This window comes from Cnephaeus nilssonii (assembly GCF_951640355.1).
Source record: "Cnephaeus nilssonii genome assembly, chromosome: 11".
NCBI classification, from domain to species: domain Eukaryota; kingdom Metazoa; phylum Chordata; class Mammalia; order Chiroptera; family Vespertilionidae; genus Cnephaeus; species Cnephaeus nilssonii.
Genome location: NC_137082.1, coordinates 1354193 through 1374085, shown reverse-complemented (window position 1 = coordinate 1374085; position 19893 = coordinate 1354193). Strand labels below are relative to the sequence as shown.

The following is a 19893-nucleotide window of genomic DNA, read 5'->3' as shown; positions in this document are numbered from 1 at the left end:
GCTCCCCCAGCAGGGCCAGGCCCCGGACAGGAGTTCGTGAGCTGTGAGAGTGGGTGTGGCTTGAGCACTCATGGGCAATGAGCACTGCTCCCATGTGAGAGCCCAGGACCAGCAGGGGCGCCTCAGAGCCCCTCCCCTGCTGGGACAGATGTGCCCGGGCCGCACCACCCGTGTTGCCTGTGTCTCAGCTTGCCTGCCCCCGTGTGCTGGCCGTCACGTGAGCTCTGACGGAGTGGGGGCTGCTCTTGGTGTCCTGTGGGCTATTTCTGTCTGTCCCGCCACCCCCTGGAGGCCTCTCTCCACCTCCGAGTCCATCTCTGGCTTCCTCAGCTGGTCTTTCTCCATCCCTGTCTCTGAGTTTTCTGGGCCCTGCTGCTGATGGGGTGGGGACAGGAGGCCCAGGTCCTGCTCCCCAACTCTGCCAGCTGAGATGCAGGGCTCATGCCAGTTAACACACAGGTGATTGATGTCAGCCTACCTCCAAGAGGCGGGACCCCCATAACAGCCGCACACCTTCCCCCACACGCACTCAGGCAGCCGACCCCGTGCGTGACACCGAGGCTTCCACAGGCGCGTGAGCAGCCAGGCTCAGGCTTGCTGCACACCCGTGTGCACACAGAGTCTCATACCATACACAGACACCTTCATGGATGGTCACAATCTCAGCATCGCAGCTGTGCTCAGACCCTCATGTGCACACACACATACGTACTGACTTACAAGCATGCTCACAGGCGTGCAGGTAGATTGTTTCACCTGCATCACGGGGCCTGTGCATCTGACACCATGCTCCCCCCAGCACACGCTCGTGGGAAACTGAGTGTGACTTCCCCCCATCAGGGTGGTCAGGGATCAGCAGGACCCTAAATATACCATGGGGTGGGGGGCTGGGACAGGACAGGGGAACACGTGACTTTCCCCTTGGCTTAGAAGACCTGCTAGGCCCTGAGGAGCTGGTGCCGGGGAGTCAGGTCTGGGGGTGCCAATGGACTCCATCCCACAGGGGAATCACCCACGAAGCTGACTGTTGCCGACTTTTCCAAACCTGGGGGCGCTGGGCAGGGGCTGGGGCCAAGGGGGCGGGGTGGGAAGGGCCCGTCCTGGGGGCAGAGGAGGCGCCTTGTGACTCCAGAGAGGGAGGCTGGAGATGTGCGGCCTGCCCCTGCTCTGGTCCGGACAGGTGACCCTGGGGCATCATGGGTGTGTCATGGCTCCACCCTCTCTGGAGACGCGGGGTTGAAAATGACAGGCGGGTCCAGGATGCCGTGTCTACATACAGGTGTTAACCCTGCCGGTCTCCGGCCGGGAGGGCATCTTGGGCAGTCCCTGGGCATAAAGGAAGTTTAAGGAGGAGACGAGTTGGAGGAAACCTGGGTGAGGGGATTGCTCAGTAGTCTGACCCTATGAGGCTTGAGTGAAAATGGGGCAGGGCAGAGGGAAATGGAGGGCTGGGAGGGTGGGGAGTGCCCACAGCTCCTGCCTCCCACCCACTCTCTCTGGGAAGGAGGGAAAAGTGGGTGCTGTGGGGTCCAAGCTGGGGTCAGACTCTCGAGGGAGATCTGGAGGGAAGGGCATGCCCAGGGCCCCCACGGAACTGCTCCCTCCTCCCCAACGACCACAGACAGGCGGGTGCTCAGGGGCAAAGAGGAGGCACTTTATTGTGGCCTCACCTGGCCCAGGGGACCAGCTCCAGGCTCCTCCTTTACAGCAAACAAACACTGTGATTCCTCCTATTTAAAAAGCCCTTGCTACATTGATGCTTTGATTACTGAAACCCCTTGGAAGAAAAGATTTAAAAGTTTAAAATTTAAATATAGTGTATTATGTATATAAAAAAAGGCAAGGTAAAAAATACAGCCTGATTCTAGAAAACACTGCAGGGGAAGATTAGGCGCTTCGAAAACTTAACCCTGGCAGGGCCAGCCCACAGGTGCTAGGACCGGGCGCGTCCTGGAGAAGCCGGTACGAGTGGGACCCAGCCTTGCAGGGCCCGCGGCCGCTGGCCGGGCTGGAGCTCCGCGGTCCCCGGCGGCGGCGGCGGGCGGCGGCTGCAGCCTCCCCTGCGGGCGGCGGCGGGCGGCGGGGGCGGCGGGGGCGGCGGGCCGGCCTAGCCCGAGATGCAGGCGCTGTAGTACACGGCGCTGCTGGCGTCGGACAGCGCGGCGATCAGGCTGCTCTCCTCCGGGCAGGACATGGCGCGCGGGCCCAGCTTGGCCAGCGCCAGGTGGTAGGGCAGCCCGGCGGCGTCGTGCCGAGTCCGGCCGCAGTTGAGGTACTGGTCGAACTCGGTGAGGTCCACGTCCGCCCACAGGTCGGCGACGGGCCCCAGCGGCTCGGCGCCCTCCAGCGGCGGGGCCTCGGGCGGCGGCGAGAGCGGGCCGGGGGCGCCCGGGGCGCCGTAGTAGAGGCCGGGGAGCGGCGCCGCGGGGGCGGGCGCGGTCCGGAGCGCCTCCCCGAGGGGCGCCCCGTAGCAGCCGCCAGGGTCCCGGGACAACTCGGCGGGCGCGTAGGGCGCGCGGAAAGCCCGCAGCACGCAGTCCTCGGGCGCCGCGGGCGGCGGAAAGAAGGCGGCCTCGCCGGGCTCCAGGCCGTCCAGCGGCGAGCGCTCGGGCGTGGGCAGCCCCAGGCCGTCGAACTCGGCTCCCAGCGGGGGCAGCTCGCGGAAGGCACGGGCGGGGCCCGGCGCCGCGGGGAAGGGCTCGGGCGGCGGGGCGGGGGGCGCCAGGCCCTGCAGCAGGAGGCCGGGCTCCAGGCGCCGCGCCTTGCGCGCCTGCTTCTTGCGGCGCGGCCGGTACTTGTAGTTGGGGTGGTCGCGCAGGTGCTGCACGCGCAGCCGCTCCGCCTCCTCCACGAAGGGCCGCTTCTCCGCCGGGCTCAGCTCCTTCCACGCCTTGCCTGCGGGCGCGGCGGGTCAGTGGCTGCCCTCGCGCGGCTCGACTCCGGGGGTCCCGCGCGCCCGCCGCCCCGGCCCTCCCGGGAGAGGCGCCCCCGCCCCGCCCCCCGCCCCGCCACTCACCCAGCATCTTGCTGAGCACCGCGTTGTGCAGGTCCGGGTTCTGCTGCGCCAGCCGCTTGCGCTCGTCCTTCGCCCACACCATGAAGGCGTTCATGGGCCGTCGAATGCGCAGCTCGTCGGCCGCCAGGCGCTCTCCGCGGCCGGCCGGGCCGAGGCCATAGCTCCCAGGATCGGGGCTGCGCGGCGGGCTGGGCGGTGAGGCGGGCGCGACGGGGGCGGCGGAGGGGCCCTCAGCGGCGGCCCCGGGTCGCGGGGCCCATGCACAGTCGCGGCGGGCGGGCGGGTCGTGCTGTGCGCCGTAGCCGGGCGGCGATCTCTGCATTCCAGCTGGGCGCGGCCGGGCGAAGGGAGCGCGGGAGCGCGGAGGGCCGGCGGCGGTCACTTCGGGGCCGGGGCGGGCGGGTGGACGGCGGTGGGGACGGCGGTGGCCTCGCGCCGGGTGGGCGCCCAGATATAGCCGCCCGGGGCCAATCGGCGGTGGGGCGGGCGGGCCGGGGCGGGCCGAGGCCGCCCCCTCCCGGGGGCTCCCTTTCTCCTCCAGGCACAGCCCGCCCGCCTGCGCCTCGTGCCCCCCACCCCGTCTCTGAAGGAGACCCCCGGGGCGAGGGGCACTGATGTGGCTGAAGCCGAGGGGCGCCTCAGGGCTGGCAGGCGTTCAGAGCTGAGTGCCGCCCCCCGGAGTCGGACCCGCCTGCCTGAGACTGCCGTGGGAGGAAGCGCCGTGGGAGGCCTCCCGTGGGTCTGGCTCCCTTAAGGGGGCCGTGCTCTTGGTAACCGGGGGTGTAATGTCCCCGACCCTCCACACACGTGACCTCTCAGTCCTGTCCGTGGGGTTAATGGGGAAGATGGTCTTTACGCCCGCCCCCCCCCCCCCCCCAAACCCGCTCAGAACGGGACACACCTGGGCAAAGGGCCTCATTCCACCTCCCCGGGGCCTGCTGGTGCGGGGTGGGGCCTGGGACGGCCCAGCTGGTTACCTGCCCACCAGGGCAGCAGAGGAGAGGGAGGCAGGACCCAGGGTTGGGCAGGGGGGCAGGGAGGGGAGGAGGGAGGGGGAGCCCCTCCTACCAGCCCTCAGCCCTAGGAGGATTTCCAGAGGAACTTCCGGCCCCCTCCCACCCCCCCCCAGCAGGAGGGGCCTGGGCTCTGAGCGGAGGTCCTGCTGAGGGTGGGTCTGTGAGGGTGGAGCAAGGATCCTAGGCAGCCGCGGGCTCCCACGGAGTTTTCCTCCTACACACCCCTCTGAGCCCTGGAGCTCCCAGCGCCCCCCACCCCACCCCACCCCACCCCCCGCACGGTGCCAGGAGCCCTGGCCAGGTGTGGGCAGCTTCTTGGTGTGACCACAGGTGTCAGGGAACCAGAGGCCCTCATGCTCTGACCCTGGTGGCCCCTCTGGGCCATAGACAATCTGCACTCTGACTGCGGTGGACCCCACTGGGGCCTACACCTCCCCCAAGGCCCTGCTGCCCAGGGAAGGCCAGGACCCCACGGGGTCCCCTGAGGGCCCTCAGGTGATTTGGGCCTGTAGGGTCTCATCCAACAGCCAGAGGAGGAGTGAAGGGTGGGGGTTCAGCCTGGCTTCCGGGTCCCGGGCCCTGCCACCAGTTCCAGGACCCTGAGCCCAGCTGATGTTCAGGCGGCCAAGGAACTGGCTTCTCGGGGAGGCAGGCGGGAAACGGAGGGCCCTGGGTGGACGGGCGCGCAGGCCCTCCCAGTGGGGCCGGCTCCCCTCTGACCAGTGAGGGGTGAACCCTGTGGGCAGGTGTGTGGGGGGGACTCCAGGTGGATGGGTGGGTTTGAGGGGGTCATTACCCGGCAGAGGCTCTGGGTGTGGTCTGGGTCTCCAAGGCCTGGCTCAGCCTGGCAGCAGCTGTTCTGGGACAATGGTCATTGGGGCTCAGGAAGGAGGCATCTGGGGTCCCCCACTGCAGTGCCCCCTGCCTCCCCCACCCCATTGTGAAAGAATTTCAGTTCCTGAAGGGGCCCTGCCTGACCCCCTGCTGCCCTGACAGCCGGAGTTGTCCAGCTGCTGTGAGGCAGCCCCGCATTACCTCCCCCGGCCCCCCCCACCCGCCAGGGCCTCGCCTGGCCCCAGCCAGTGGCCCTCCCTCTTGGTCCAACAGTTCAGCTCAGGTGTCTGGAGGTCCTGTCCTGTGGGTGGGACTGGTCGGGGCAAGGTGAGAGCTCCCAGGTGCCCCTACCTCCCTGGGGGGCTGGCTACTCTCTCCTTTGAGCTGCCTGGCAAGGGTGTGGACAGCCCGGCCCCTCAGGCCCACTGTCCAGATGGGAGAACAATGGGGGTGAGGACTCCCCGGGGCTCTGCAAGGCTGGTGTGGGGTGTGGCTGGCTGTGTGTGTGGCGGGGGGGGGGGGGGGGGGGGGGAGGGGGGAGGGGAGGGAGGACAGCACCTCAGATGTGGGTGTCTGTCTGTGTGTGGTCTGCCTGTGCCTGTCAGCCTGGGTTTGGGGGTGAGGTAAGCTCTAGTGTTGGAGGTTGAACAGGACCTAGAATGGGGGTCCTGCTCAAGTGCAGTCCTGCCCTCAACACCCACCAAGGGGGGATCCCCAAGACTTCTCTGGCCACTAAGCTGTGGTCCCAGCTCTGTCCAAAGTGTGGGTGATTAATGAGTTTGGGGGCGTTCCTATGCTTCCAGGACCCAGCTCAGGCTGGCCTGAGGCTCAGTTGGCCGCTGCCCCGCCTTGGGGGGCCCCTGTGTGGAGCCCCTAACTCCCCAGACAAAAGGTACAGTGGAGGGCAAGCCCTCTCTAAGTGTGCGGCGGGCCTGCGTGTCGTGTAGACACTGCTCTGCCGCCCTCTGCTCACTACCTCCCTCAGCCTGGACTGGACCCCCCAACCTCTGGTGAAGCCTGCAAAGGATGCTGGGTAATCCCCCTCAGTGGTTTTTTGTGGGGGCGGCAGACCTCCCAGGCACTGCCCGGGGCACAGCCCTCACAGGCGCCCCCGCCCAGCCCTGCCGCAGGAGCAGCAAGCCTGGGACCAATTACCGAGTCCTGTGGGCTGGGCCCTCCTGCGCTAGAGGGTGGAGGTGGGTCCCCATTGGATACAGGTCCGGGTCGAGGGGACTCTCTGGTCTCCTGAGACCTCAGTTTTGGAGCCAGGCTCCCCAGTTCAGATCCTGCCTCGTGTCCTGAGACCCGGGCTGCAGGCCTGGCCCAGGTCCTCGTGCTGGTCCTTGTGCTGCTCCCAGGGAATGTGAGGTGAGGGTCAGCCTGGGCCTCTGCGTGGGGACAGCGCCTCTGGGCAGGCCACCTGGCGACCTGGAATCAAGTGGGCACACGTGTGTGCCTGTGTGTCTCTTGCCCAGTGACCAGTCTGGTTCAGTTGGCCCCGGGCCCATGCTCCACCTGGTCCTCCTGCCCATTCCTGGGTGCTGGGTCCCAGTGCTGTGGGCCTCTGCTGGGAAGGGTGGTGGGAGGGGGCCAGGTGAGGGTGGAGCGCTCCAGTGGGCTGGGATTCCCAGTCACAGGGGCCTGCAGCAGGCGGAGCTGCTGCTGGGACTGGGGTCCGAGTGCTTGTGGGTGTGGGGCGGCGGGGGTCTGAGCCTTCGGAGTGGGCAGAGGGTGTGTTGCTGTCACGGGGGGTGCCTCGGCGTGTGGGGCGATGGGGGCTGCTGTGCAGGGTGTCGGATCTGGCCTGAGTGCTGCTGGGCCAGCAGGCCTGGGGGGTGGGGAGCCCTGAGAGATAGCAGGCTGGGGGGTGGCAGACAAGTTGTGGTCGTTGGGTTAGGTCACACGTGGTGGGGGGACTTTTGTGTGTTCCTGTGTCAGTGGGTGTTGAGCTGTGTAAGCTGTGGGGCCTTGTGTGGCTGTGTGTCCTGGGGGTTGCTGCATGCTGTGTGGCCCCCTCTCTGCTCAGCAGGGCTCCATGGGAACGAGGCTGGGGTGGGTGGCTCTAGGTTTCCTTGGCAACAGTAGGGAGGAGCCAGGAAACACCGGCTCCGGAAGGAAGGCTGCAGCTGAGGCGCGGGAGCCGGAGGGCCGGCCTGGCCGAGCAGGCGCCAGACACCGTCTGTGCCATCGTCCGGTGTTCCTGCCCCTGGCTCCACCCTGTGCCACCCAATTTGGGCACAAGCAGCTGCTGGTGCGGCTTCTTTCCTCAGATCTCAGTGCCCTGCTGGCTCTGAGGTGCCTGTTCTGCAGAAGTTGTGCCCCGTCCCCCCTTCGTGGCTCTTGGGGCTCTGTGCGCCCTGCGTGGGGCCGTGTGTTGGCACACATGGGTATCCCGGCCCCGGAGTGCAGTGGCCCCTGGCGGGCCTGGCCCCACACTCCCCTGGAGGTCCGGGGAAGCAGGGGGGGAAGGAGCCGAGCCCCGAGGTGGTCACCAGCCCCTCGGCCCTGCAGCTGTGGTGACAAGCGGCTTTGATGGCACAGCCGGGGGCGGCGGGGGGGGGGGGCTGTCAGAGCGGCTGGGTCTGTGTTCTCAGGGACCGCCCGCCCTTCCAGCTCAGGGACAGGACCTGGCCCTCTGCCATCGTGCTGCCCCGGGCCCTGCTCTAGGAAGTGGGCTTCGGCAGCAAGCAGATCAGACCCCCGTCTCTGCCAGGGGGAGCTCCAGCCCGAGGAGAGACGTCCGAACATGGGGTGCCCTGTGCTTGCTCCAGGGAAGGTGCCACGTGGAGGAGAGGGGCTGTGTCTGGGGTGCCACTGACTTTCGTGAGGTGACTCTTGAGCTGCTTCTTGAAGGAAACATGTGAACGTCATGAGGGATCTCGGGGGAGTGTTTACACAGAGGGACCGCGTGTGCACATGCCCGGGCAGGGAGTGTGCAGGCCGTGGGAAGAGCAGGGGGGGGCTGTGGGGCCCGGGAGGGCTCTGAGCAGGAGGCCTGTCACCGGACAGCTGCCGCCACCTCAGCACAGGGCCAGGTGACAAAGGCGGGTCTGGGCCTGGCCAAGGCCACCTCCCAAGGCCTGTCCCCTTGTCCCCAACCCCCTCACGAAGCCCCTCTATTTCTCTCCGGAAGGGCAGGGCTGGTGTGCCTGGGCCCCAGGGTTTGCTGACCTCCTCCTTTCACCCATCGCCCCTGACTTGCTGCTGCCTGGGGCCCCTGGGGAGGGCAGGGGAGGTGGAGTGGCCGCCGGGCTGGCGGGCTGGCAGGGCAGGGAGGGCGGCGTTTCTGGGAATTGTGTGGGGAGCATTGTTAGAGCGGCCTGGAGCAGCCAGCCTCTAGGGATGCCTGCCTCCGCCAAGTGCTGCCTCTGGTGGGGGTGGGATGGGGTAGAAGGGGGAGGGGGGTGGGAAGCTGGACCTGGGCCAAGGTGATTGGCTGATGGACTGGCTGGAGACTCCAAGAGAGCCTGCTCTGGGCAGCTGGCTCTCCCCATTCTGCAGCCCGGGAGCCGGAGGCCCAGAGAGAGGGCTGCAGTGCAGAGCGGAGACACGCACTGGTTCACAGGATCGACGCCCCTGGCCGCTGCCCTGCCGGACCCAGAGGAGCAGGCTGGGTCCCAGTCCCACGGAGTCCCTGTGCGGGACTGTGGTCGCACGGTGGGCCAGAGGGTCTGAGGAAGAGGCTCACAGCGCGGGTGCTGGCCAGGAGAGCTGCCTCAGGGCAGGGATGGGAGTGCCTGCCGGGGCCACGGGACACGAAGGGCCTGTGAGCTGAGCAGCACAGGCCTTCCCACCAAGGCCCGCCCCGCCGGGAGGGAAGCACGGAGGCGACCCGCTGGGGTCACTGCCGGCCTTGGGCGGGCGGGGGGCAGGGGACACAAATAGAAAATAAATGGCCTGAGCTTCCGACGTTCCTGTGGACTGAGGACGGGAGGAGCAGGCCTCTGGGCTAAAGGTGTGTGGGGCCTGTGTGGAATGGACCTGGGGTGTCCCCAGACAGAGTGGGGCTCCTACAGAGGGCTCCTGAGGTCACCCCGTCTCTCTCAGTAAAGGGGTGGAGTGTGGAAGGCCTGGAGGGGATACAATCCTGAGGGGAGGGCAGCCCCGGGGGGTGGTGTGTGTGTGTGTGTGTGTCCCCGCGCGCCCCTTGGCACACCGTGGGAACTGAGTGAAACCCCCTAGTGGTGGGCCGACGGCGTGTCCAGGAGGGCTTTCTGGAATAGGATGGGGGTAGGGGTCTGGGAGGTAAGTGTGCTGTCTCCCACTCCTTATTCCTCTTAAGCTGTGACCTCTAATAAGGAGCGCCCAGTTCCCCACACATCCACAGTCATGGCTCCAAACCCAGGCTGGAGTGAGGTGGGAGGGGCGAGCGGCGGGAGGACCCAGCTCTGGGGGCTCGCTGGGTTCAGGGGGCTGAGGCCAGGTTCAGGGACCCCGGGAAGGGGAGCCCCACATCTGACGTCACCCTCTGGGCGCAGGCTGGGGAAGCTCCTTGGAGAAGGACATTCCCAAGGTCGGGTCAGGTCCATCAGGGGTCAGAGGTGAGCAAGGTTCTGGGGGTCATGAACTCACAAGGGGCCCAAGGACAGGGACTTTTCAGGTGGGGAGCTGGGAGTTTGGGGGTTGGCCAGTGCTACTTCAGCGTGAGCCCTGGCGAGGCGGGACCCCCCTACAGCCCCCACGAGGGAAGGCCTCTCCAGGGCTGACCACAGTCCTGCTGGGCTGCCTCAGGTGGTGGCCACGCAGGCTGGGCCTCCCTAGGGGAGGGTGAATGCCTGGCTGACAGGCAGGTCCGGTCCGTGGCTCAGTCCCGCCACCTAGAGGCCACTGCTCATGCTGGGCCACAGGGGCCTTGGAGCGGGGTCACCCCACCTGGACCCTGGACTCTGGCTCACTTTACACAGGGCCGCACCCCTCCCCTGCGGTGGCGGCTTCCATGCCGGAGCCACCTGCACTGTGTGGGGTTCAGGGCTCCATCGCAGGGGAGGGCTGTGGGCCCCAGGTCCCCGGCTTGGAAGCCATCTGTCCCCCCTTGTCCTGCCCATTTCCTTGGGCCAGACTCCCCGGACGCCCTGCTTCAGCCCCACAGGCCGAACCCTCTGCTGGGCACTCCTCCTGCAGGCCCCACCTCTTGGCCATCACCCTCGGGGCCACAGCGCCTTGCTCTCCGCGGTTGTTAGTGTCTGGGCCTCTGATGCACTGAGACATGCCTGCTCCTACGAGCTGTCTCTGTGGCCCCCACAGCCCCCGAGGTGGAGACCACCCGGCTCCTCACGGAGACGGAGGGCCACGGGCAGGCAGTTGGGCTCCCACTCTGGCTGGGAAGGGGGTAGTGCCTCCTCTCCTCGTGTCCTTACGTTCGTGCACGAGCGGACACTCACAGGGCTGCACTGGCGCGTCTTCAGTCCAGCTAAACACTTAGCGGTGTCCCTTACCCAGAGCCCCTTGCACAGGATGCTGGGAGACCATCCCTCGCCAGGGCGGTCTACCCAGGAAGATAAGGGTGAGCCCTCAGGCTGGCTCTCCGGGTGTCTGCACGTCCGCTCTCTCCCCAGTCCTTTGTGCTGACCGTCCCAGGGAGAGATTAGGTGGGGACTGGCCTTGAGGCTGGCTCTTGGCAGCAGCCTGCTCCAGAGGCTGTGTCGACGCCCAGACTCTGCCCCATTGCGGCCTGGGCCTGGGCGGGCGTCTGGCACACACCCTTCTTGACATCCAGGCGAGACTTCTGAGAGGCCCGTGCTCACCCTCTCCCTTTCAAATAATTAAAAACGTTTTTACTGATGTCAGAGAGGAAGGGAGAGGGAGAGAGAAAGATCAATGATGAGAGAGAATCATCGATTGGCTGCCTCCTGCATGCCCCCCACTGGAGATTGAACCCGAAATCCGGGAATGTGCCCTGACTGGGAATCAAACCATGGTCTCCTGCTTCCTAGGTTGACACTCAACCCCTGAGCCTCGCTGGCTGGGCTCATCTTCTCCTTTTGCCTCTACCCTTAGGGGCCTGAGGCTGTTCTGAGGTCTCTAGGACACGCGTCTCCTGCTGCAGAGGGCACACAGGGCTGCTCCACGCTGACCAGTGGGCTTACTCCTCTCCCCTGTGCTCCAGCCGCTGTTGGATCCCCGGTCGTGGTGCTTAGAAGTGGTGCCAGCATGAAGGGGAGTTCCCTTTGAGCAGTCCTCCATCCGCTTACCCTGCCTGTTGGGGGCCTGGCTGGGCAGTCTCGTGGACACATCCCTGTGGGAGTCTGGCACAAGGAAATGGGCAGGACAAGGGGGGACAGATGGCTTCCAAGCCGGGGACCTGGGGCCCACAGCCCTCCCTGCGATGGAGCCTGAACTCCCGCACAGTGCAGGTGGCTCCGGCATGGAAGCCTGACTCTGGGACGGGGTCGTCCGGAGTTACTGCTGGTTCTGTGCACAGGTCCCTGGCAGCCCCTTGTAGTCAGTTGTCACCTGTGGAGAGGTTGAAGGGTGTGTGGCTCCAATCTCCCTGGTGTCACTGGTATTGCTGGACCCTCAACGGCTGCACACACAGGAGATTTTGACCTCGAGTACTTACATGGTTGGGCTGGGCTCAGAGCTATGGCCCAGGCTCATGTGAGGGGCAGAATCAGTGCTGCTTTGTAAATTGGGGGTGCTGTGTTCTGTTACACTGGAAAACCTTTGCTCCCTATGCGGAATTCCATGCTTTTTCCTTATACTAATAATTACTAAGAATCTCATAACCTATGTTTTCCTTTTCACTTTGGCTGCTGGGAAGCTCATTTACAGCTAAGTCATGGTCAGCTGGGGCCATCTGAACATCTCATCTTCCATCTGGCCTCACAGTTACTTGACTTGAATTTTAGTGACTGTGGGGCCCACAATCCTATAGACCTCAGTCCCCTGGCCTCTACCCTCCCCCAGAATTGTGCCCCCTACAGCAAATCACCCGGCATCTGCATCACTGAGGAGGTGGTAGACATCTGGTGGAGATGCTGACACCGTCCCTCCCCTCCTCCCCAATCTTCCCGGGGCCAGGCCATCCCTTCAACTCAGTGCAGTCTGGCCCTTCCCCTGGAGCTCCAGCAGCAAGGGTGGTGACAACCTAATTGCTCATGCTCTCTCCTGTGCCCAGACAGCAGCCCAGTGAGGGAGATACTATCAACATCCCATTTCACAGATGGGAAGACCGAGGCACAAAGTGGTCAATGACTTATTTGAAGTGGCAGTCAGGAATTCGCATGGGGCAGATGACTGTGGAGGCAGGGTCCCTGGCCACACAGCCTCTCCAAGTCCTTTGGCGCCTAACCCCAGCCCATGCCTCTCCCAGACGCCAGAACCTGTTACTGTTCCCTGGGGCCTCCGGGCGGCGCCCTGCACGAAGCCTTAGATGCCCAAATCCGGAGCTGAGCGCTCAGGGCATCTTCTGCAGGGCTTGCTCTTGGGCACCAGTCAGAATGCGGCTGCCCTGCGACAGCGGGTGGTGGAAGAGGAGGGCTCAAAGGGGGTGGAGAGAGGGACCTTAGAGTCTCTCGCGCAGTGGGTCCCCTGGCCAACTCAGGGAGGAGGATTGCGGGGGATGCGGGTACATCTCGGGGTCCAAGCCGCACCTGGTACTCATGTCCTAGCCCCACGCGCCACCGCAGCGCCCTCCACCGGCTAACTGGACCGTGCGGGGGCTTGTGGGACTGCGAGTCCTTCGGTTCCGTCGGTCTGCCATGACGGCCTGCGTCAGGACTACAATTCCCAAGAAGCGGTACGCACCCGCGTGGCTCCTGGGAGTTGTGGTCCAGAGCGGGAAGAGCGCGCGCGAGGTGGGCGGCAGTGAGAACTACATGTCCCAGTTTGCAGCGCGGCGGGCGCGGGGGCCAAGGGTTTGAACAGAGGGTCTCCCTCCCGCGGCGAGGCTGCGTCGGCGGCGGCGGGTGCGGGAGGCGGTGACGGCCGGGGGTTGGCGTCTGGGCCGAGAGGCTGAGGCTGGCGCGGCGGGCGCTGGGGGCGCTGCCCCTGAGGCAATGATGGGCAAGGAGGAGGAGATTACGCGCATCGCCCGGAGGCTGGACAAGATGGTGACCAAGAAGACCGCGGTGAGGGGCGCGGGCCGCCAGGACCCCGGGACCCCCGCCCCGCCGAGCCCGCCGAGCCCCCGTCAGGGCCCGGGAGACTACCCGAGGGGCAGGACGAGACCCCGCCGGTGGCCGAGCCGAGACCCCTGCCCCGGGCCAGCCCTGCCCATCACCCCGCACCCACGGTTAGGCCGCCATCAGGCCTGGACCAGTCCGGCAGCCACCGCTCTGGACTCGGACCCCAACGGCAGGCCTGGGACCCGCCCCTCGCCAGCCCCGGCTCCGGACCCCGCGGGCGGCCCGCGATGCCCTTCCTCGGCCCCGCCCCTCCGGGCCTGCGACGCGCCAGCCTAGCCGGGGCCGCCTCTCCGCACCCCCGGCCCGCACCCCCGGCCCGCACCCTCCGGCCCGCAAGACGGGAGTGCGAGGTCGGCTCTCACCCTGCAGTCCCTGCGGGGCCGGGGCCCGCGTGTCACCTGTCAGGGGCCGCCACAGGCCTTCCCTGTCCCCGCCTCACAAGAACCAGGTTTCCTTAATAAATGCGTTCCCTTCTTTAGCCAGGACTCGGCCAGCAGCACTGGGGAGTGGGGGGCAGTAGGAACCTCCAGGACAGCGCCCTCCGGGTCCGGGAGCCCGGCGGGGGTGCCCGGGCCTCTTGTTCTGCCGCCAGGACCTTTGCAGAGGGGCCTGGCAGGTGGGGTTCCAACAGCTTGGAGGCCTCGGCGCCCTGCATGCCCTTCCACGGAAGCATCCTTGTGGGCGGAGAGGGTCCTGGCCGGCCCTGGGAGGCTCCGCTCACCGGAGCTCCTGGGTCCAGGCGGAGTGGTGACCTCAGCCGGTGGAGGTCCTGGGCTCGCATCCCTGCATCATCCCGGCTGGGTGCTTGCACTGACGGTTTGGATCCCTGGTTGACCCGGTTGCTGGGAAAGGGTCCGGCTCCCAGGCATTCGTTCACCCTGCCCCTTGTGTGCAAACCCCTGGGAGGGAGTGGGAATAGTATGTAGCCTTTCCCAGAGATGACCAGAGAAAGAAGCTGCTGCCCCTGAAGGAGACAAAACGACCAATAAACACCCCCAGCGGGGGATAGCGATGGGTCCTGAAACCCATGTAGGGCAGGATGGGGCCAGGCAGGACTGGGGAGGGGTATGCAGGTAGGAGCAATGCTCACCCCAAGCCCCAGGGGACAGTGCGGGAAGCAGCCGTGGCTGGTGAACACTGCCTGTGGAGTGGCGGGCGGGTGCTAGGAGTGGGGTGAGAGCTGGCAGAGGCTCTCGGGGGTTCCAGTGCCCACGAAGGCCCTGCGGGAGTTGGGGCCCTGCTTGGGATGTCAGGAATCGAGTTTGTCTCTCTGGTCTGGAGCCCCAGAAAGCTGGCATTCTGAGCCTGAGGCGCCGTCAGGGGAGATGAGCAGTGAGTGGCACTGTGCCCTTGGCGCTGGCGACGTCGTCCCCTCGGAGGAGATCACCCAGGGCTGCAGCCTGAGCAGAGATGCCACCCAGACTGGTGTTGGGGTGGGCCAAGCCCTCCCATGACCGGGGACATCTGAGGCTCTCACCAGCTTGGGTGGCCGGGTGGGGTCATCTCTGCCCTTTACGTCAGGGGAGAGACACGTGAAAACCTCGCTGCGTGAGAAACCGAAGCATCTGTGGAGGGAAGGAAAGCAGGGAGAAGGGTGGGGAGCGGCCGCTGAGAAGGTGTCGTGTGAACAGCTGTGGAGGGAGGGGGGGCACGCCCTTCGGGCGCCCTGGGAGCCACGTCCGGAGGGCCGTGCCTTACTGTGTGAGGGCTTTGAGAAAACGGGTGTGGGGTGGGGGGAGCCAGAGGAAGACCAGGGGCCTAAGAGTCCAGGCGAGGGGGGCGCTGGCCAGGGCCTGAGGGAGTCCTGCAGAGACGGATGGGGGTGGGGTGGGGTGGGGGCTGGGAAGGCATCCTGGGTCCTGGGTCAGCCCCTCTCAGCGGGTGAGTGGGCCACTTTAGAAAGAGGCACCTGGGCAAGGGACATGGGACTGCATAGGACAGTGGGCACCCCTGGGCCACCCCTTCACCTGGCTGTGGCCCCCCAAGGCATTTCCCGTCGTCCTGGTTTGGTCAGTGGCCGATGCTGGGTGACAAGTCACACGGCCTGTAATGCTGGGTGAGTGCACGGCCCTTATTCCCGCCGCCCCGGGCACCTGACCAGGTGATCTCCAATCGTCACTGCCCTGTCCCCCCTCGTGTGTCAGAGGTGGGCTTGTGCACTGCGACCTCGGAGTCCTCATGAAGCACCCCGCCCTTTCCAGGAGGGAGCCGTGGACCTGCTGCGGGAGCTGAAGGCCATGCCGGTCACGCTGCACCTGCTTCAGGTAGGCCCTCGTGCCCCTGCTCAGGACGGCTCCGGGGCCGCGCCGGGACGCTCGCAGGGCTCCCTGGCCCCGTCCTTGGTCAGCACCAACACCTTCCCGAGGGGCCCGTCCCTGCCTTGTTCTGTTCTGAGATGGGGAGGGACAGGGTGGCCCACCTGCCCTCACACTGAGCTTCCCAAGTCCCGGGGGGGGGGGGCGGTAGCCCTCGGAAAGTGTCCCCTTCCCTTAGCCCCGCCCTGGGGGAGCCTCCGAGGGTCTGTGAGGCGGCTGGGCGGCTGCCCCAGCCCACAGGCTTGCCTTGCAGTCCACCCGGGTCGGCATGTCCGTCAACGCCCTGCGGAAGCAGAGCTCGGATGAGGAGGTCATCGCACTGGCCAAGTCGCTCATCAAGTCCTGGAAGAAGCTCCTGGGTGCGAGTCAGCAGCCGGGCCGTGCTGGGGCCCCGCTGTCCCCGAGTCAGAGCCACCTGGGGAGGGGGCTGAGGGCCCTGGGAGGGTCGGCTGCTTTGCAGAGCCAGGAGGGAGGAGAGTGGAGGGTGAGTGCAGGGCTCGGGCAGGAGGACAGGGAACCACCCAGCCAGGGGCGAAGGGAGGGGGAGGAGGGAGAGGGGCCGAGGGGGAGGAAAAGGAGGGAAGAGGAGGGAGGTGGCGGAGAGGAAGGGGGCATTGCCCCTCAGAGGGTCAGAGGGGTTGGGGCAGCCTCCTGGGGACACGGAGCCGCTGCCGCCTCAGGCCCGGAGCCCCTCCTGCCTGTGCGCGGCCCCAGCCGGCAGAGCGCAGACCTGTGTCCTGGGCCTCCCTCTGGCCCGTGTGGCCTGGTGGCGGGTGGGAGCCGCATCCCACACGAAGGTCCCAGGGAGACCAGCGTCTCAGGAGCCTAGCGGGGTGTGCTCAGGGGAGGGGCCTCACTGGTGCCCGAGGTCCAGCTGGGGAGTGGCCTGTCCTGCCTCGCCTTTGTCCAAGTTCAAATGCTTCACCTGCGGAGACCGTGTGTGTGTGTGTGTGTGTGTGTGTGTGTGTGTGTGTGTGTGTGTGTGTCTCTGTGTGTGTGTGTCTGTGTGTGTGTGTGTCTGTGTGTGTGTCTGTGTGTGTGTGTCTGTGTGTGTGTCTCTGTGTGTGTGTGTGTCTGTGTGTGTGTCTCTGTGTGTGTGTGTGTGTCTGTGTGTGTGTGTCTGTGTGTGTGTCTGTCTGTGTGTGTGTGTCTGTGTGTGTGTGTGTGTGTCTGTGTGTGTGTGTGTGTGTCTGTGTGTGTCTGTGTGTGTGTGTGAGGGAGACTGGACTCAGGAATCACTGTGGGTGGATGGCAGTCTCCTCCAGCAGGACAGGCAGCTGGGGGGACCCCAGAAAGGCCCACAGGCAGCCTGCTAGGGGGGTATGTATAGAACGGTGTGGGTGTGGGGGCCATCTGTCTGCGGCTGGGCAGGAGAGGGCCCCAGCTGGTTGTTAGCAGGAAGGCTCAGCACTAGGGCCTGGGGGGCGGGGGGAGGGGACGGCTGGCCAGCGGCCTGAGGCTGTGCCTTGGTGATGATCTGCTCCCCTCCCTGGCCTGGCCCTGCCCTTCGGTCTACCTTCCCCTAGCCAGCCACACCCCTCCTTTCTGGGCACTTGCAGATGCTTCAGATGCCAAAGCCAGGGACCGGAGGAGGGGCGGGCCTCTGCCCACGTCATCCTCCAAGGAGGGCTCCGAGGTCAAGGACTCCAGGTAGTGCGCCTGGGAGGCGGCGCCCACGTCCTGCTGCCTGGGGCCCACCTGCTCAGCATGAAGGTGCTGCCTTCCGCCCCGGGCAGGCTGAGGGCACATGAACATGGCCTTGCTGGCCTCTTGAGGGACCCTCCCAGCAGCCAGGCCTGGCCTGTCGGGGTGCCTCCCTTCCAGAGCTCCTCTAGACACTGTCCTCAGCCCCCCCCCCACTGCGGGCGAGGCTGGGTCTGGGCTGAAAGAGCTGCTGCGACCCTGAGCGGGCTGCAGGCCGTCCCTGGTCTGATTCTCAGGTTGCACACCCTTGAACTTGCATCACTCACTGCGGCCTCTCCCTCCCTGTGGGGTCACGGCATGAGACCGGCATGAGACTGAGGGAGGGCTGGAGGAGGCAGCCTGGATGGCAGGCAGCCTGGCTGGGGCTCCTAGCCCTGTGAGGGCGGCCATGCTGGTGGGCACCTGGCCTTGGGCGACTCCCGGCCCCACCTGCCTCTCCTCGATCTGGCACATGGTGTTGGGTGTTGTGGCCCCGTGACCTGGGCTCCCCTGGGTGTGATGCTGTTCCCCTAGTGCCCTGTCAGGGGTGCCCTACCCAGCAGGCCTCACTACCTCTGGACAGGGGGGCAGACCCCAGGGCATGCTGCGCTGGACCGCAGGTGCATGGGTCACTGGCTGTGACGTTGGCTTTTCTGGTGACCGGCGTCTCGTGAGTTCACGTGGTCCGAGGGTCCTGTCTCTCTCCAGCCGCAAGAGGCTGGAGCTGCCTAGGGTGCTGCCGGCCCCGAGGATGACCACGTTTCCCCCGGTGCCGGTCACCGGCGACGCCGTGCGGAACAAGTGCCGGGAGATGCTGACGGCCGCCCTGCAGACGGACCGTGAGTGCCCGCTGGACAGCTGGTCCCCAGCCCACTGCTGCCACCTGGTGCTGGGCGGCCGAGGGGGGGTGGAGCCGGCGGGCGGCTGGAGAGAGCTGCTTCCTGCAGGTGACCACGCAGCCGTCAGTGCAGACTGCGAGAGCCTGTCGGCCCAGATCGAGGAGTATATCCTTTGTGCGGGGCTTCCGGCTGGGGTCCAGGGGTGTCACCAGGCCCAGCTCCCCCTGGCGGCCACTGTCCTGGCGCCTTTGCCAGGCTGTTGGGTGACGAGGTAGGCTCATCCCTGAGCCTGCTGAGGACTGATTCTGCCTGCTGGTGCGGCCTGGCCTTGAACCTGCAGCTGGGACCCAGCCAGGACTGGGTCCAGGTGGGCCCCCAGCAGCCCCTCAGCTCACCACCTGACCGGGGGGGCAGACTGACCCAGAGTGCCGGCTCCTCTTCCCAGCCCAGCCCTTACCCTGGTGGCCCCCGGAGGCCCTCCCTGGCCCAGTGCGGTGGGTGGCCAGCAACCTCAGCCTACAGCGGGTCCTTAAATGCCCGCACGCATCTTCCGGGACGTGGGGAACACGGACATGAAGTACAAGAACCGTGTGCGGAGCCGCATCGCCAACCTCAAGGACGCCAAGAACCCTGACCTGCGACGGAACGTGCTGTGCGGCACCATCACGCCCCAGCAGATCGCGGTGATGACGTCGGAGGTGCGCCCCTGCCCTCCCCGTGGCGGGGGGCGCTGCCCTGCGGAGCTGGCTGCACAGCTAAGCACCCCCTCCCCCAGGAGATGGCCAGCGACGAGCTGAAGGAGATCCGCAAGGCCATGACCAAGGAGGCCATCCGGGAGCACCAGATGGCCCGCACCGGGGGCACCCAGACAGACCTGTTCACCTGCAGCAAGTGCAGGAAGAAGAACTGCACCTACACGCAGGTGTGCGCCCCCAGGGCCCCAGCCAGGGAGTGATGGTCACCTTTGGGCCTCCCCCCCAGTAAGCAGTGTCTTGGGGGGTGGGTCCTGCTTGCTGTGGACACTAAAGTTGGGGGGCCTGGCCCAGCCCTGCCTGGAGGGGCCGAGGGCTATTGCGAGGGGGGCTGTGCGGCCTGGCGGCGGCTGCAGAACCACACCCAGACCCGCGGAGGCCACGCTGCTGTGGACCCGGGAGGTGGCGGGAAGGCGGGGTCGCTGGGGGGCCGTGGCACGTCACCCGCAGGGACCCCGGGGCGTGAGGCCAGCACGGGTGGCCTTCCAGGGTGACGCCAGGGAAGACCTGCTGCGGGGCCTCACCACGTCCTCCCGCAGGTGCAGACCCGCAGCTCCGATGAGCCGATGACCACGTTTGTTGTCTGCAATGAGTGTGGGAACCGCTGGAAGGTACGTGGGTGAGCCCGGGCCCCTTCCTCTGGGTGGGTGCTCTAGCCCGTGTGGGGTCGGCACGGTGTGAACTGGGGGACAGCCCGGCTCACCAGCCTCCGGGAGCTCTGCTGAGGGTGGTGGAGACCTGCCCGCCCCCGCCTCCCGCCCTCAGGGTCACCGATGCCGAGTGCCCCCATTCCTTGCAGTTCTGCTGAGCCCTCGTGCAGATGTGCCTGCAGCGGCGGCCAGCGCTGGCCGCCCCTCCTCGCCTCCTGTGGACACAGCCTCTCTGGAGCCCTGCCTGTGCCTTCCCGGCTGTCCCCAGAAGGCAGACACCTGCCCCCCCCCCCCATCTGCAGCGCACCTTTCTCCAGACTATTAAATGTTTCTTTTTGCCACCACACTGCCCTTGGCTTTGGGTTCTGGTGGCTGCGCAGGGCTGGAGCTGTGAGTTGGGTTCCCCACTGCCGCTGGGGACAGCCCTCCTTCCCGGGGCCAGGGAACGGGCGTGGCCCTGGGGGAGCAGAGCTGGAGGCACTGGGTGGAGGGGGCCTTGGGCACACAGAGGACCCGGTCTCCTCCCCAGGCACTGCTGCTCGGGGCCCAGGGCGAGCCGGCGGGCAGCCCTGCCGACAGCCAGTCCTCACCCCGATCTGCTCTGGGAGGCATGGGGGGTGGGGCGGGGGCTGGACCCCCAACTAGCTCAGCGCCTGGGACCA

General features: G+C 66.6%; 2 protein-coding genes across 4 annotated transcripts; one reads left to right on the top strand and one right to left on the bottom strand.

The window, feature by feature from the left end:
• Window positions 1–1678: 1678 nt before the first annotated feature.
• On the bottom strand, window positions 1679–3747 carry SOX18 (SRY-box transcription factor 18). Its single transcript, XM_079784164.1, has 2 exons — window positions 3017–3747; window positions 1679–2895 (listed from the first exon to the last, which is right to left on the bottom strand). The coding sequence occupies exons 1-2, from the start codon at window positions 3336–3338 to the stop codon at window positions 2108–2110; spliced, it is 1110 nt and encodes a 369-aa protein (XP_079640290.1). The 5' UTR covers window positions 3339–3747; the 3' UTR covers window positions 1679–2107.
• An 8312-nt stretch (window positions 3748–12059) lies between these two features.
• On the top strand, window positions 12060–19577 carry TCEA2 (transcription elongation factor A2). Of its 3 annotated transcripts, XM_079783826.1 has the most exons (11): window positions 12060–14693; window positions 14979–15048; window positions 15194–15256; window positions 15561–15666; window positions 16867–16957; window positions 17699–17829; window positions 17938–17994; window positions 18373–18527; window positions 18605–18751; window positions 19121–19192; window positions 19381–19577. In XM_079783826.1, the coding sequence occupies exons 3-11, from the start codon at window positions 15230–15232 to the stop codon at window positions 19387–19389; spliced, it is 795 nt and encodes a 264-aa protein (XP_079639952.1). In that variant the 5' UTR covers window positions 12060–14693; window positions 14979–15048; window positions 15194–15229; the 3' UTR covers window positions 19390–19577. The 3 variants fall into 3 exon arrangements, with proteins under 3 accessions (XP_079639952.1, XP_079639951.1, XP_079639953.1); XM_079783825.1 differs by lacking the exon at window positions 14979–15048 and having other exon boundaries at window positions 12063–12935; XM_079783827.1 differs by lacking the exon at window positions 12060–14693 and having other exon boundaries at window positions 14758–15048.
• Window positions 19578–19893: the final 316 nt, after the last annotated feature.